Below are 16,406 nucleotides of genomic sequence, written 5' to 3' on the forward strand. Positions count from 1 at the left end.
TTGAAAGCGAAAGAACGAAGAGAGTCGAGAATTTGCGAAATCTAGAGGCTCTGGATAAGTTCCTTAAGTAAAGCATCATTGTAGATGCAGCCGATGATTGGCAAGTTCAACAATAATTGGGGCGACATGTTGTTGCAAACTGCCAAGGTCCTCTGATCCTATTCTCGTGATTGCTGCACCGAACATCCTCAACGATGACAGTGCAACGATGTATCCGCACCAATACGTGCCAATAAAAAGAACACAAAAAACTGCACGAAAGGTAAGGAAATAAGTCAATCGATTGATCAATGGGAAAAAAAGAAAAAAAAGAAAAAAAGAAGATCATATTCTAGCTGCAACTCGTTTCGATCGAGTGACCTCCGGGTTATGAGCCCGGCGCGCTTCCGCTGCGCCATGCAGCTTGTTTTGCTGTCATTGTTAACAGGGGGCCAAACTCTTGTACCTATAATGTCCATCTCAGTGTGTCGGTGCCACTATCCTTCTTGCACCCACCCCGTATCATGGCAGGCCGCCCTAGAGGTAATTCCTGGTCGTGACAAAGAAGGTTCAATAACACACAAGGAAAAAAAATCGAGGTTGGTGGCTTTGAAGGCTCTGCTTCCCGATTGAGAGTTGAAGTTGGGTTACAGCTGGTTTCCCTGACGTGTTTTGACCGAGTGTCTGCCGAGCAATTGACGGGAGGTTTAAACTGAATGTTCAAGGCGACGGAAGGTGCATTCCGTGATAATGTCCCGATCTGGAGGGTGACAATTTCGGTTCCGAAGGATTGGTGAAGCTTTCAGTTTACTCTCCGCTATATTGCCGACTAGACGTCGGATACGGCAGGCATGAGCAAAATCCTCGATTACCGTCACTTGCCTCGGTTTACCAGCCGATGCCTGCCAGATGTAAAGATGGATGATTTAATCCACGTGGAGAAACTAGTGAGTGTATACTTTTTGCGGATTTGATCAAACCCAATAACTGAACTTGATATGGGGAATGCCAGGACTTGCAAAATTTGTAGATTCGGTAGCTAGCATTTCACTCCCAGGTTATTGCCGACATACTTGTCACCCCCCCAACACGGTGTTCTGTTTTTTGACTGCCTGGAAAGGTGACCTGACTTTTGGATTAACATTGATTGGAAATATACAACCTCTTCCTCATGGCAATGACAGCGACCATACAATCCAAACACTGCAATGAATGTTCACCACCCGCCTCGCTTACTGAAGAGCCTGGACAATAGAGTTGTAGGCAGCCTTGGGGTTCCAGTTGGCATCGAAAAGGAGCGGGTTGCCATTGGGTCTCCACGAGTCCTGCGAAAAACGGTCAGCATCGTCGTCTGTACCAAAAAGTAGTCGCTAGGGGACGAGCACTTACAGGGTCACGAACACCCCAAACAGTGATACCGACACACTTGGGCTCGCTCAAGCATCCCTTGGTGATAGTAGCATAATCGCCAGCGTTGTTACCCTGAATATCGAGCTCCGTAACAGCAACCTCCTTCACGTTGGCAGCAGCAAGCGCCTTTATGGCGGCGGCGAGGTTGCTACCGCCTCCGGCACTGATGTGGCCCTGAGTACCGATGCCGTCGATGGGCACACCGGCGGCGACCCACTTGTTGACGTGCTGGACCATGCCTGTGGTTACCTTGGCGTAGTTGGGGCTGTCGAGGTTGTAATCGTTGATGTACAACTTGGCGTTCGGGTCAGCTGCCCGGGCCGCCTTGAAGGCAATCGAGACCATGTCTTCGCCGAGGACCTGGTAGAAGATGCTGCTGCGGAGGGAGCCGTCTTCATTGAAGATTTCGTTGGCGACGTCCTGTCGGAAGGATTGTGTTAGCGATTACGCTCACAACTTGACGGGTATGAGTGCAGGGAACTTACATAGCCATAGATCTTGCCCTTGTAGCGGGTCATGACAGTGGTGATGTGTTCCTGGAGAACCGTGGTCAACTGGTTTTTATCGCGGATGTTGTTGACCCAACTGGCAAGCTGCGAGTGCCAGAGGAAGGTATGGCCACGGATAGTCTTGTTGTTGGCGGTGGCCCAGTTGACGAGGTAGTCCGCCTGACCAAAGTTATATTGGCCCCTTTGGGGTTGAATGCTATCCCACTTCATACTGTTCTCAGGCGTGACCTGGCCGAAATTCTGCTGCAAAATGGCCGCGTTTTTGCCCGAGGTGAGACGGCCCTGGTCGGTGCAGGCACCGAAGTAGAGCTTGCCCTTGGCCTTCATCAGAGCGTCGATGCTCTGGCTGGCCTGACGAGCCTCCAAGTTGTCGGGGGTGGGTGCTGCCATGGCCGCCAGAGGCGCCAACAGCATCATGAGACTGGCCTTCATAGTGAAGAGATCTGAACCTGTGAACCGAAAGGATTGATGAGGCTTGAGGATTCGATGGAAAGGATGCTTCGTCTAACGTTCAGCTCCTGACTTCAGCAACCGGCGAGGCAACGCCTTTAAATACATCACTTTGGTCAGTGCCAAGCTAGCTTCTATACCTCAAACAGCCATGCTAACCGCCTCATGGGAAAACTTCTGATCTTCCAACTTGGCGAATATTTGAAGCTCATTGGACCGGCTGATAGGAACGACGGCCGTGTCACATCTGGTCTCCTGGCACCGTCTTTTTCGTTTCTTCCGCGTACCTGTTTGTCAATGCTCAAGATGTTCTCCAACAATATCCGATGCTCGGCCGCGTCAACGGATGCGTTTGAAGTCTATGCGTCTACGGGGCCCCGCAGAAAGAAACGCCGCCAATCGGTCAAGTATACTCCATCGAGTATAAGAATGACCTCCAGTTTTAGCCGGGTGTTTCAGGGGTACTCGAAATCCGGTTAAAGGCTGGACCTTGAAATCGGATGCCACCTCACTTTCGTAACATGTTTACAATTTCCATCTGATTGATTTTCGTCAGTAATACTGCTCAGAAAGGAGTTGCCCCATGACGTTCCGCCACTTTCCCATGCGCGCCAATGGAGGGAGCGCTGTCGACGACTACGACGTTCACTACATAACACCGATTCTCGGGGCAATTGGGAGCTCATAAGAAAGTCGATGCCAAGGGTGTTTCATCGGGGTTTCCATCTCCGCCCCCCAGAAAGAGTAAAGGGGATTTCGCAACACGGGTACACGTCACCGCCTGGAGTCGCCGACTGCCCGTCTTCCACGCGTACTTCTAGGACAACAGTAGCTAGCCGTCACCTCTGTAGCACCATATATGCTTGAGAAAAAAATTGGAAAGTCGAATACGCCTTACGAAGCGCGACCAAAGTATGGATGTCGAGAGATTCGTTGGATTGGCAAAATTAGTATATTTTCAGCGGCACGTTGACCATTCTTGGAGGCAAATCTTGAGTTCAGAAATTCAACGATGACAAGCTCCCAAAGAGCCCAAATTCAGAGCTGGCATCATGTTGACTTTTCTCCTACTCAATGAAGCTTGGAGATGGGGTTGCTGGCGGGGGTTTGAAGAGTGCAACGACACTTGTAAGTCTCCGAACCTTGGCAATTCGGGAAACATTCCTGGGGGACAAAACGTTGGTGGGAGCCGGCCGGTAAGATGGGCACGGATGCATTCGACCCCACAGGTTTGTGGGGCTACGTCGGGACGGGACTCCAAGGCCCGGGCCGAGGCCGGAGTGGGGTCCGGAGCCCCGAAGCCAGATGGAACGAAATTCCGAGCGATAACGAAAGCTAGACTGAGACCAAACAAACACAGCGAAATAAAAACAAAAAAAAAAGGGGGGGGGGGGGGGAGGGAGGTAATTGACCTAAGGAACGCGATCGCAAAATAACAAAAAACTCAACGTGAACAAAGGGGAAGGTCCTTGTCAACATATTCATTCGTAGGGGGCGAGATCTCGTGTCTTGCTTGGCAACGATTTTGAGAGCTGAACACTACCCATCTTCACGGGTAAGTCACAGACCTTTCAGCAGTTGCGAGCGTAGAGATAGGTGACCGGCGATGACCGACCAAGCCACCAGAAATCTGAGGGATATGGGGGAGCATTGGAATGGCGGAACGAGGGAGTGGAAGGGATTCGCGCAGGAAGGGGGGGCAGGTCTTCCATTTCTTTCCTCTTTTAGGTCTTGGGTGGTCTTGGGTGCGACATTACGGTGACACTGATGTCTTCCAAGACGTCCATTGTTGGAGAGGTGGTCGCCGGTCCGAACACATCATCATCTCAAGTACAATCTCGTCTCCTTTTTAATACTTCGTAAAGACCTCTGATTTCGTTTCCTTCATGCTTCCTTTGGTTGCAATGGCAACCGTGGTGAGAGGATCAACTCCTTTTCGCTTGATTCGTCTTGGATGTTGCGACACAACATCGATTGATAACTGTGATATCAGCAAGGATGACAGGCCGACACGAAACGGGCTATTGCTGAAGTATGTATAAGTGTTGCCTGGACTGGTAGTGTACTTTGAAGCGGCGGTCAATATTGATGACGGTAGTAACGGTTTATCAGGGTGTTCCTTGACCTGGTCGGTTATTCTCAGCTGGGATGGATGAAGATGGGAAATCAAAGGAGATGACTGGAGGTGCGGTGTTGGAGGATCAAATAATTGCGCAGGCAGAAGCAATGAATGCACATGCAGGGCATCACCTGCTGTCACCTGGCAGGCATCCCTTCTTCTCCAGCGGTTCGCTGTGTACAAGTCTTGGCCGCCAGCTGGCCGTTCTGGGCTCAATCATGCACCACGGCAGCCCAGAAATGTAGCGACCACCGGCAGGGCTTCCGGCAGAGATTGGGCACGTCAGCTTGAGGCTCTTGGTCGACAGATGGTGGACAGCATCAATCTCGCTGACGGGGCTTTCTGGAATGAAATTGGAAAGGCAAGGTTCCTAACCTTTCCCACCGGCCGTTGCGGTTACGGGTACGCTATTCCGGTGCTAACAAGGCTGGGGCACCCCTACCACAGCAGCTGACGCGCCGGGAATCGAGACCGGGAGCGACGGGGACTGTTCGCCAGCTTCGACCAACTGGAAGCTTTACCGCTTTGTGCACGCTTGTTGGCCGTTGGCTGGCCCCATAACCCGGGGCTGTCGCTCGCCCATCATGTCCCCTTCCTGTACGACCTCTGCCCTGAAAGTGGAAAGCCCAGACTCCAGCAGCGACTCCAGAACGACCTGACCTGACATCCAGCAGCGGCCGCCCTACCCGACCGAACCTCACCCGCCGCCCTCTCCCGGCGCGACGGGTCACGGAGCACCGCACACAACGTCCCATTCAACGGGCCACAACGGGCCAACATCCAGCGCCACGTGTTGGCGGCGGGGAACCTCCTCCAGTGGCAATCCAACGAGAAACGAGCAACGAGTAGCAGTCCGTCAATCAGTCAGCATCCAGTCAGCAGCAGAAGGGGACAAGCGTCGGTTTTGCGGTTTGCCGTTTGTGCTTCCATCCGACAACATACCTCGCCAGCCAGCTCGCGCGACGCCGACGCCGACGCCCATCGGCCACCTCCGCGAACGGGAAGATCGCCCCGAGAACCAGGAAACACCCCCACAGCCTGTCGAGGATCAGCAATCGCGCCATTCAGTAACCAACGCCGTCCGAGTCGTCATCACCGAGTCCCGAGTCTCGACGGCTGAGAGGCGTCGCCGAAAAGATACGGACGTTACGCTGCGACACGACGTTCGGTCCAAGTGGAAGTCAACAGTCGTTGGTTGTCAAACGAGAAGGGGGAGGAAAAATAGCGAGCGCGGGAACACGTGGAAATGTCTGAAGCTCCGGGGGGAGAGGGGAAGGGGGAATGGAAGGGAAAGGGGAAGCGACCACACCAAGCCGATCATTACAGCCAAGAACCACCGAGTCCAGCGCTCAATCAGCCGACCCAACAGCAACAGAACCGCCAGTATCCTTCATATCAACCGCCGCCGCCACCACCACGACCACCATCACAACATTCGCAATCAAGTACTTTGCAATCGCCATTACAATCGCCGTCGCCGCTGCCTTTCCCGTTGTCATCTTCGTTGCCAAACTTGTCAGCTTTGGCCTCCAAACCGGCCCCAGTACCAGAGCGAGCACAGACGAACCCGACGCAACTACCAACAGGATTAGCAAGCGCATCACCAACACGAACAACGACGCGACTACCAACACCAGCTTCTCCGTTGCCCTTGCCGCCACGACCACTAACACAACCGACACGCTCAAAGACTGCGCCAAGTGTCCCCGGCGACGTTTCATGCTTCCGACACACCCATCAATCCAACGAGCCCTTCCGCGACGGCAAGGCCACTGAAGCCGCAGCATCAGAACAGGAACAACAACAACAACCGTCAACATCAGTCGCGTCAGCTTCGTCCTCATCAACACATCCGTCATCGTTGTACGTGTACACGCCCGTTTCCGAATCAGCGGTGTCTACTTCGTCGTATGTGACGGCGGCTACAGGTCTCGAGGATCTACCGCCAAACGACCCAACTTTCGCCCGCCATGTCGCGAATAACGATCCGGAAAGGGAGACCATGCTGTCTGGTGACCATATCAATAGCGGGCAAGATTCAGCTGGGCTGAGTGTAAGTGAGCAAATGGTAATTTTTCCAGGACTTCCCTCACGGTTGAATGGAGTTAGCAAGTGCTGGTAGCGGACCTGAACGGGAAGCGGCTCAACGAAAACGCGGCACAAAGCAAGGACGGGTGCTGAACATATACTCGCGAGAACCAGGTGGACTCCGACGCAGACTCGGCTATGGGCGACATAACAGGGGCGTAAGTGGAAATAGTCCTTTTTTCTCGCAGCGCTCTCCCACATATCCTTCCCTCCCCTCAAGGTTTCACTACTGGCGGGACGTGAACGGCTATCTGACAGTTTTGCCTTTTTTGTGCGCCCCGCTCTTGCAGGCTGTCGACATCCTCGTTACGATCCAGCATTTACAACTACATTGAAGAACATGGGAGGACGTTCCACAGGTACAAACAGGGCAGTAAGTGTCTCGGGTGCAACCTTTCACGTGGACGGGAACTGACCTTGGACCGGCAGAGTACTGGATGCCCAATGACAAAGTTAGTGTTACGTTTGGCCTTTTCGTGAGGGTTACGTATGGGAGCTGACCGTGGGATTTTACGTGGACAAGATTGAGCAGGACCGATTGGGTGAGTTTTTACGGACGAGATCACCGAGGGTCGGATTCATGGTTTCGGAATATTAACACCCCTCGCTGACAGATCTACAACATGCCGTGTTTATGCGCATGCTGAAGGGGAAGTTTGGGTTAGCGCCAGTCACAAATCCACAGTCAGTCCTCGACATTGGTACAGGTAAGGCTTGTTCAGGCCAGATTGGACGAAATGCCACTAACGAAGATCAATAGGGACTGGTATATGGGCCATTGAGTTTGGTAAGCAAGAGAAATACAATGAGGCTTCGAGCCCTGTAAGACTAACAGTTTGTGTCTTTAGCGATACAAAATCCAGCGGCTCATGTAGTTGGGACTGATCTAAGTCCTATACAGCCCGAATAGTAAGTAGTTACCCATTGCTGTTTGTTCAAACACGGGCATGCGGTCGGAGCCTCGGATCACCGTCCACAGGCTAACCAACTCCTTTCACCAATTAGTGTACCTCCCAACTGCCATTTCGAGATAGATGACGCCGAGGATGAGTGGATTTTCTCGCAACAGTTTGACTACGTCCACGTCCGCTTACTGTTCCACGCCTTCAACTCACACAAAGAAGTGATGATGTCGGCCTTTCGGCAATTGAACCCTGGCGGCTGGATGGAGTGGCAGGACTACTATCCCCACATACAATCAGTGGACGGCAGCATCGCTGGCACCGCCCTTGAGCGCTGGTCACGGATGTACATTGAGGGCGGTCAACGACTTGGGAGAGACATGCTCGCACCGAGAAGGTACAAACAGTGGATGGAAGAAGCCGGGTTTATCAATGTGGTTGAGGAGAAGCTCGTGATACCGGGGAACCCGTGGCCTAAAGGGAAGGAGCAAAAGGTGACGGGCGTGTGGCAGATGACCAACTTTCTTGAGGGTTTGCATGCTGTGAGCATGACTATTTTCACAAAAGGGTTGGGGATGTCGCCAGAAGAGGTGGAGGTATTTTTGGTGGATGTGAGAAAGGATATCAGGAATCTGCGGATACATTTTTACTTTTTGACGTAAGTCCTCTTTTTTCCTTTCGCCTTGAACCTTGACTGTTCCCTAGAGCTACCAGGGTTAAGCCAAGCGCCCGATACTGACATCATCATGTCCAGATACTTTGTGTATGGACAGAAACCACCGATATCCAACTACGCACGATCAGTCCGGTCATCACGGTCGGCGGCTACATAAACAGAGAGATGACGCAAGGTTGCACAGCAACAGTCGGAGAGTCGAGCATGGATGGGGGATATAGAGGGGCAAAACAACATGGATGGGTGGGTTTTTGAAACACTTTTTGGACATTCGTTGAAGTCAGATATCATACCAGGCAGGGCCGGGAAACACAAAGCAAGCGAGCGTGTCATTCTGTCCTTTCATGGCAGAACTCAGCACTTGATACCACTATATACCGCGGAACAACGACTTTCGGGGTCTTTTGGGGGGGAGGGGTCGAAGAAGGAACCTTGGAATCAAACAAGAATATTTCTGGGACCATACTTTTCATCCAGTCCTATCCTTTTTCCGTGATTTTCCCATGACGGCGGCTTTCCAGCTACCGACCGTCGATGGCAATACTACACGGTCACTAATGCTCCCGCAACGGCCGACGGCGACCAGGATGAGGCAAGCATGAAACATTATGCGTTTTGGACTTATCAACGGTGCCAAGATGGTAAGAGAGCCGAGTGACGCCCATTTGTAAACTTGGCGTTATATGTGGAAGCATTGGCATGGGAAATAATAAGTAGATGAGTCGATGGCGCTGATATCATAGGAGCTATGCTTGACGTTTGTGGCGTGTCTGGGGGTGTTGTCAATACGACCGGCCCTATACTTTGTATGCATTCAAAGGATATGATCGATGCCCCCTTGAATGGGGAAGCAGGTAGAAAATCAGTTTGGGGGGTAGAAAGCCAAATTGACATTAAGATGCCAAAATGCAAGAAATCATTTCAAAATGTTACTCAACATCGAGATGATCTCAGACAAGATCGAGATGATGGCGAGCAAGGGGAGCGAAGGAACCGTTGGAGGTCTTTTGGGGGAACTGGAGCTCAAAGCACGCCGCACGTGGGGGGGGGAAACTGAAGCACGAAATGGGAAATCCTTGAGAGACTCCACCAGCGGTTGATTGTGATCCCCCTCCCCTCCTTCTCAACACGCCATTCCGTTACACTAGTGGTCAAGTGCATCTTTCAAAGTTTCTTATCAGCAAAGGCGGTTCAGACACATACAGCCTTGTTAGTGGAAAGTAGCTGAGGTACCCCCGGCTGCATCAGGACATGTTGCGCGCACCGACGTTTCGTTGATCTGAATCCCCGAATCTCGCCCGGGCCCCAGGTCCCGCTTAGGTTCCTCTGACTACCTAGGTGTCTCCACAATTTTGATGATGGGCATCTTTCAGTTTTCATTTACAACCAATCAGAGCTTGTACCTATCCTCTAACAGGAACAGTGATGAGCGCTGTGGGTTGCTGTTCCTGCGGCGGCACTTGAAGCCTCCAGCTGTGATGGTCGTCGCTCTTCAGGCACCACCACCTCACGTTTTCTGAGACTAATTTGGCATTGGCGGGGACCTGCCGTGTGTGGATTAGTTTAGTTGGATTGGATCTCCGGCGCGGGTCATAGGTCGGGCAGGTCGGGTCTCCCCACTTGGATCCTACCAGTAGGTAGCTGAGTGCCCTGTGACTTTCCATTTGGGACACAGCGACCTGACTGCCGGCCGACAATGCGACAAGACGAGACGAGCCAAAGCAGGGAAGAGATCAAGAAAAGCGAAAAAAAAAGAAAAAAAAGAAACGACTACGTACTATGACTGCATCATGGCACATTGGGTAGATATAGGGCGTCTAAACTGAGGCTTAAAAAAGAGGTTGAAGAGCCATGGTTAATGATAAAAATCACAGTTTCCATCTTTTACTATACCTAGTATCTGTTACCCACCTACCTTCGGAGCACTCTAAAGAGTACCTACACTACCTAGTGTACTATGTAGAGGTAGTCTTGGTGGTCCTCGCTCTCGGGCAGTCAGTCCAGCCTCCAGCTGCTCCATGCATTCGCAATCCGAGGAGGGGAAATCCGATCCATCTCCCGTCACTCGTCACGCCCACATTTGTCTTGTCTTGCCTTTCAGTCCTTCAGTCTCTGCCACCCCGAGCCATCCATCCATCCATCCATCGATCCATCGATCCATCCACCTACCCAGACACACCTACCTATGTAACGCGACGGACTTGGGCACATAGCACGCTACCTTCTTTTTCCAGCTAATAGCCACCATTGACCACTCAAAGGCCGCCGTTATGTGTTACCACTCAAAGCGTCGACAACCGCCTCCCAGTTCAGTGTAACAGCCGCACCCTGCACACCATTCCCTTCAGCAGATTGGATTGCACGAATCCCGTCTCGAGATCAGCATCCCATCGTCGACATCAGGGACCACCCAGGAATATCCAGTGACGCGCAATTACACGGCGGCGTCCACAGACCCCAAGACAAGAGCTAGTGTACGCCAGTACCAGTAGTACCGGCAGAGACAGGGGCACAACGCCAATCCGTACCTAATCTATCATCGAATCCCGTCCGCCATTTCCATTGGCCAACCCCGGCAAGCAAAAAGCGTCGCTGCTACGCTACACCGAGAAAATCCGGTCGCTTAACCAAAAAGCAAAACCGCTCCGGTTGTCTGGAGCCATCCATCGGGACGAGCAGCCAAACAGCAGGGCATCCGGGGATTCTCCCATCAAAAGGGGAAAAAGAAGAAAAAGAAAAAAAGAAAAAAGAGAAGGAAAAGGAAAACAAGACAATACCTAGTGGAAGAGGAAGCCGAGGCGAGGGCAGGAGTGAACTGAAAGACAGGACCATCCGCACCCACAACCTGATCTCGCGTTTTAAGTTCTGGGAACTACAACTGAGAACTTAACTGAAGCAACCTCACCTCACCTCACCAGGCAGTGCGAATAACGACAAAGCTCCAGTGCTGACCCCCAATCTGGCTTGCATATCCCGTCATTGCCCAATCAATCCCACCGCGCCGTGCACTCTGCCTCCCCTGGTTGTCCTCCCCCTGTCGTTTCCATCTGGTCCCCCCTGGTTTTACTACACCCAGGTCCCAGGGCAGCCAACGAGCGAGTGCGACCTCCATATTTTCCAGGGTAGGGGAGTGGCCGACTTGGCTTCCCCTTTCGACCCTTAGCGATGCCCTTGCCCCATTTCACCATAGCACCACCTCCACCAGCACCGCCCGCACCTGCGACCTCGACCTCGACCTCGTCCAAGATCCCGACCTCGTCCAACAACCCTGGGTCGTCTGCCTCAGCCACCACCGATATCTCCTCTGCTCGGACGCCGCCCGCGACCGTCACCACTTTTGCTGGCTCTGCCTCGTACACGTCCTCGCCGTCGCCGCGAACACGGCTGCCGGACCGGGACTTCATCAGCCCCGGTTTACGGAACCCCTATCCCCAGGGGCAGCGACCCAGCCGACCTCCGCCGCCACCACCGCGACAACAACAACAACAACAACAACAACACTCTGAGCGCTTTGGCACTGTGACGGTGCCCACCGCGGCCGAACATAATCAATCAACCTTCAGTCCCTTTCCACCCGACCGTCTTCCGCCCAAAGTCCCGACTGACTCGCGACCGTCCCAAGACCTTCTGGAATCGTTCAATGAGCCACTACTCCACGGCCCAGCAACACCAGACTCGACCAAAGGCCTGAAACCTCCATCGCATAAGCGAGGTCATTCGCGATCTGGGAGCTCGAGTAGCATAGGCGATCGACTTAGGAACTTCAATCGCTGGTCTGTCTCGTCCGCGTCAAGTAAAGGCTCAAACGGTGGTGGTTCCAGTTGGCGCATTGGGTGGGATAGTGGGAAAGAGAGGGAAGACTCATCTGGTCAAAAGTCACACAAACGCCGACCCTCGACGTCAGAAATCTCTCCGCGCTCTGTAAGCCACCTCCGAGGCCGCAGTGATTCACCCCTGCGTCATCCGATCCCGCCCTTACCTAGCCTGCCGCGCATTTCGACCGGGCCTTCTTTGGTAGAGGCATTCCGGCACCAGGCCAGTGAGATTGGCAAGCAATCACCGGTACCACCCAGGCGGTATTATCTTCGGCCGCCTCCTGACGACAACGCCGCCTTCTGGGATGGTGCTCCGCAGATCCCAGAAGACACACCAGGATCGTTGCCACGGTCACATCAAGCAGCGGGGTTGCTACCTCCGGCAGAACTCGCGCCAGACCGCATGATGCCCCAATATACACAAAACGGCGACCCCCGAGGGCAATCGCGAGGGAGGTCGCATGGCGCAAAGTCAAGTACTGATTCAACTGCGTCAAACCGAAACCGAGATCGCCAGCGCCATCGCTCCGACAAAAAGGCAATGCTTTCTGAGGCACTGTCAAAGGCAAATACCGCAGTACAACTCGACAATGGGCAAGACTTTGAGACCGCCAGGAGGGCCTACACGGAAGCTTGCCACCTATTACAGGAGGTATTGCAGCGAACTTCGGTAGAGGTGGATCGCAGGAAATTGGAAACCATTGTAGGTGACTCGCATGTTATTGCTCCCGAAGCTTTGAACCACTGATACCAACCATGTCAACAGCATCAAACATACGTGGGAAGAATTGCCGAACTCAACGAGATCCTCGGTGACAGTCTGGATGAGAAAGCGCTTCCAGAAGAGCCCGAAAGCTACGATGAACGGGGATACATGCGTGCTCAGGCTTACAATGGAGAAGTGTCTGATGACGAGCCGATGCTCTCAACCTACACCCGAGAACGTAGCCGCACTCGGGAGCCTAGCCTCTCTGTTCAGACTCAGTTCAGACGACAACCACCGTCCGGTAGACCGCCAGCACCACCCACGTTAACTCTCCAGACACCGGGGGGTTCCAATGGCCCTACTTCCTACCTTAGCGAGCAATATTCGCTACAGTCTTCGTTTTCCAAGGCACGATTTGAAAAGGCACCGATGGATAATGCTTACATGCCACCGCCACTATTGCCTCGGAGACCTTTATCACCCGCTCAGCCACCGCCACCTCCACCGGCGCCCGAGAAGGATGCCCCTCGCCAACAAGTGTTCCGACCCGACTATTCCATGTCTGGCGCTCAGGCTACTTCGAGAAATTACAAGACGAATGGTGGACATCAGAGGGATCCCAGTCACGAGTCGATATCATGGCTTGATCCGATCGAGGAGTCTGGTGGATCTAGCGCCTCTTCGGTACACTCGCGATCTTCATCAACAGGAATACGAAGAAAGCATATCCGGGCCGCCAGTGGGGATACGGAAGCCGAATTTGATGCTGCATTGGACGACGCTATTGAAGCTGCGTACGACGAGGGATTTGAGCCGGAGGATCAGTATTACACAGATGGGCATGATGCTGTCACGGGAAGTTCATACCCAAGAGACCAGGTACAGGATGAGGGAATGGATGCGCTCGAATTAGCGAACGAAAGGGAGCGGAAACTACGGCTACAGCAACACTTGGAAGATGAGGAGTACCGAAAAAGAGGTTGGACAGGGCACGATGACTTCTACGACGAGGGCCATGACTCGGAGGAGGAGGAACGATTTCTGGAGGAGATGACGAAAGGGTACCAGATCGAGGACTTTGCGTTTGGACGGAACAACAAGCAATCAATTCCTCGAGAGTCCGACTCCAGCGGGGTCACGAATCGTACATGGAATAGCTCTACAGGGTCGAACCAAAATACCTCTACAACGCTACTTAGTACGGTGAGCGAGAGCCCGACTCATCCGGAACCCAAGGGGCCGTTACCCCCATTACCGCCTCCGCCAGCAGGTGCCTTGCCTCAACTACCTGATCGACCACCAGGAACTTCGGGATCCGGGGCTTCAAATCGGAGCGTAAGACAACGGCGTCTGTCTGGCCAAAACTTGAAGCAGCTGAAGATCGAGACCACGAAGCTTGCTCAGCCGGGACCAACCACAGCCGGGCCAGCATTCCCGCCACAACCGGCACGATCGCACAACTACATTGCGCAACAGAGACAAGCCTTGTCTGCTGGTCCTCACCGCAATGCTAATCCTCTTGCCGCCCGGCGTGTGGTTTCCCCATCCATGGGAGAAGGGGGAGCTCCTCCTTTGCCGTCTCACTTGCAGGACGACTACCCGCCTCGCGCAGGGTCTCCCTCGGTTGGTCGGCCTAGTCTAAAAAAGACCTTCTCTTCATCAAGCTTGCGGAGCGCGCATCGGAAGCTTTCTGTGTCGCATAATGATGATGTATTTGATATGTCTCCTGGCACACCGGTGAGTAATCAGTTTGGCATCAGTGGCTCAACGACCCGCCTGCCATCAATTCCATCCATGCCGACACCGATAGCTGGATCGTTCCGAGAAAGAGCGGACACAGTTGTCGGAACAGCGGGCATGTATCTGTTTGATGCCGAGTTCCACTCTGCCAATGATCCTGGATCGCCCAACGGAACGCTCGCTGATGCGCCAGCACCGCTCGAGCCTTGCCCAAGCGATGTGTTACTCCGACCGTTCTGGCTTATGCGCTGTCTGTACCAGACCCTCTGCCACCCACGCGGAGGATACATCAGCAACAAACTGTTTGTCCCACGGGACGTGTGGAGAGTCAAAGGCGTAAAACTCAAGTACGTCGAGGAGAAGATCTCGCAGTGTGATCTGATGACTGCCGCGCTACAGAAGCTTGCCCGGGTGGATACATGCGACGCGGACGCCGTATTGGAGGAGATGCAAGCTCTCGAAACGGTGATCGAGTCCGTCGAGAAGTTCCTAGTCAAGAAGCTTGGCGCCAGCGAAGTCGGACCCCACGCCACCTCGTTCAAGGATCCAGTACACGCGGAGGATGGGTCCCTGCCACGGTCAGCCAGCGTAAGCGCCAAGACGAGTGCTTTCTCGTGGAGGAGGTTACGAAGCAAAAACAGCTCAGCGAACCTGACCAGTGCGGGCAAGGGAAGCAGTAGTGCTGGTGGGACCAGTGGTAATGTGGCGTCGACACCTATTGAGGGAGCAGGGAAGGATATCATCTGCCCTAGTCTGCCGATGACGACGCACCCGACGAACCGACCGATGAAGAGAGACGTAGGAAACGTGCTGTTTCAGGGGCCTAATGCGAATTATATGAGCTCGTTGGCGAGATTGTTCGATGCGGCTCAGTTAGTTGGTATGTTTAGATATCCTGTCTCTTCCCCCCTTTTCCCCCTCCCTCCAGCTATCTTACCCTTTTGCCAGTTTACTAACGAAAATACAAAAAAAACAGACCAAATCGCTCGCCAAGTTGAAGACCCAGGCCTCCGGCACGCCGACAAGACGCAGGTGGGACTCGAGCTCAGCACTAGGCATGCGGCGGAATTCTTTGCCCTCTACATTTGTCGGTTCGTCCTGTCAGACCTCACGCTGATGCTGGACAAGTTCCTCAAGAGAGGAAGCGAGTGGGTGCTTGTCTAGGAGGCAGGACCCAAGCACAAGAGAAGCAGCGGGGAAGGGAGCGTGGATATACTTTACTCGTATCCGTGGGTTTGATAACAGACAGGGTGGATGGGTGTTGGAGTACTGTGTATAGATGGAAAGGATTGCCAGGGTGAGGTACAATGGGAGGAGGGAAAACTGGGAGGACAGGGAAGTAAGGGCTGGCTAGGGAGTGGGAAGGTATGCATGGGTGGGTGGATGGACGGGGTGATGGGAACGGATTGGAATGCGTGGGACGGACGGACGGACGGACGGACGGACGGGTGGGATGTGCGAAGCCCCGGTTGGCTTGGCTTGTCTGTTCCAACTTCACACACCGTGGACATATGTGTTTTATTACTGTTGCTGCTGTTGTTGTTGTGTTTCTTCTTGATACCTATACTGCTTGAAATGTTATACATAATCATGAGGAAAAAAGAGAAAGAGCAAAAGGAGGGGATGACGCAAGCTTTTGGTGACGAGGAGAAAGGGGTTGGAAATTTGGCGGATGAGGTTTGGTGCTAGCGGTCAATGGTGGTCATGATTACCTGGATCAAGTGGAAGGGACTGGGGAGCAGAAGCAAAGCAAATAGCGACTTGAAAGTGGAAATAAAGTAGCGTCAAAGGGTCACGGTGTTTGTGGAATATGACTGTGCATGTCAAGCGTCTTTCAGAAGAAAAAACTGTTGCATTAGACATTCCCGAAGTGAAGCAGACGGGAGTGAAGAGAGTAACAATATCAACCTAAGCATGTTTGGCGGTTGCGCTGTTGTCTTTCTAAAGGGGTGGTTTGTTTACAATTTACCTACTATAAGGTGGTGGGGGAGCTCGGATATCAAGCCGAGCAA

The 16,406-nt window shown here is 53.1% G+C and overlaps 3 protein-coding genes and 1 non-coding gene across 4 annotated transcripts; 2 read left to right on the forward strand and 2 right to left on the reverse strand.

Annotated features, from left to right (window-relative positions):
- Positions 1-332: 332 nt before the first annotated feature.
- Positions 333-404, reverse strand: B0T23DRAFT_t214. The gene has a single exon. It is a non-coding gene; the product is annotated as a tRNA-Met (tRNA).
- Positions 405-883: 479 nt separating this feature from the next.
- On the reverse strand, positions 884-2,428 carry B0T23DRAFT_379145 (endo-1,4-beta-xylanase). The gene is made up of 3 exons (XM_062837132.1): positions 1,875-2,428; positions 1,369-1,809; positions 884-1,304 (listed from the first exon to the last, which is right to left on the reverse strand). Exons 1-3 carry the CDS (start codon positions 2,328-2,330, stop codon positions 1,212-1,214), a joined length of 990 nt encoding a protein of 329 aa, XP_062692650.1. The 5' UTR covers positions 2,331-2,428; the 3' UTR covers positions 884-1,211.
- Positions 2,429-5,051: 2,623 nt separating this feature from the next.
- On the forward strand, positions 5,052-8,354 carry B0T23DRAFT_317197 (S-adenosyl-L-methionine-dependent methyltransferase; the record flags this gene model as incomplete). Its single annotated transcript, XM_062834986.1, has 10 exons — positions 5,052-5,084; positions 5,142-5,630; positions 5,693-6,520; positions 6,670-6,713; positions 6,846-6,928; positions 7,170-7,262; positions 7,316-7,342; positions 7,404-7,464; positions 7,561-8,115; positions 8,231-8,354. The coding sequence occupies 10 exons, from the start codon at positions 5,052-5,054 to the stop codon at positions 8,352-8,354; spliced, it is 2,337 nt and encodes a 778-aa protein (XP_062692651.1).
- Positions 8,355-10,901: 2,547 nt separating this feature from the next.
- On the forward strand, positions 10,902-15,892 carry B0T23DRAFT_379157 (uncharacterized protein). Its single transcript, XM_062837133.1, has 3 exons — positions 10,902-12,651; positions 12,715-15,274; positions 15,371-15,892. The coding sequence occupies exons 1-3, from the start codon at positions 11,299-11,301 to the stop codon at positions 15,556-15,558; spliced, it is 4,101 nt and encodes a 1,366-aa protein (XP_062692652.1). The 5' UTR covers positions 10,902-11,298; the 3' UTR covers positions 15,559-15,892.
- Positions 15,893-16,406: the final 514 nt, after the last annotated feature.

This window comes from Neurospora hispaniola (genome assembly GCF_033458365.1).
Source record: "Neurospora hispaniola strain FGSC 10403 chromosome Unknown B0T23scaffold_4, whole genome shotgun sequence".
In the NCBI taxonomy this organism is placed as follows: domain Eukaryota; kingdom Fungi; phylum Ascomycota; class Sordariomycetes; order Sordariales; family Sordariaceae; genus Neurospora; species Neurospora hispaniola.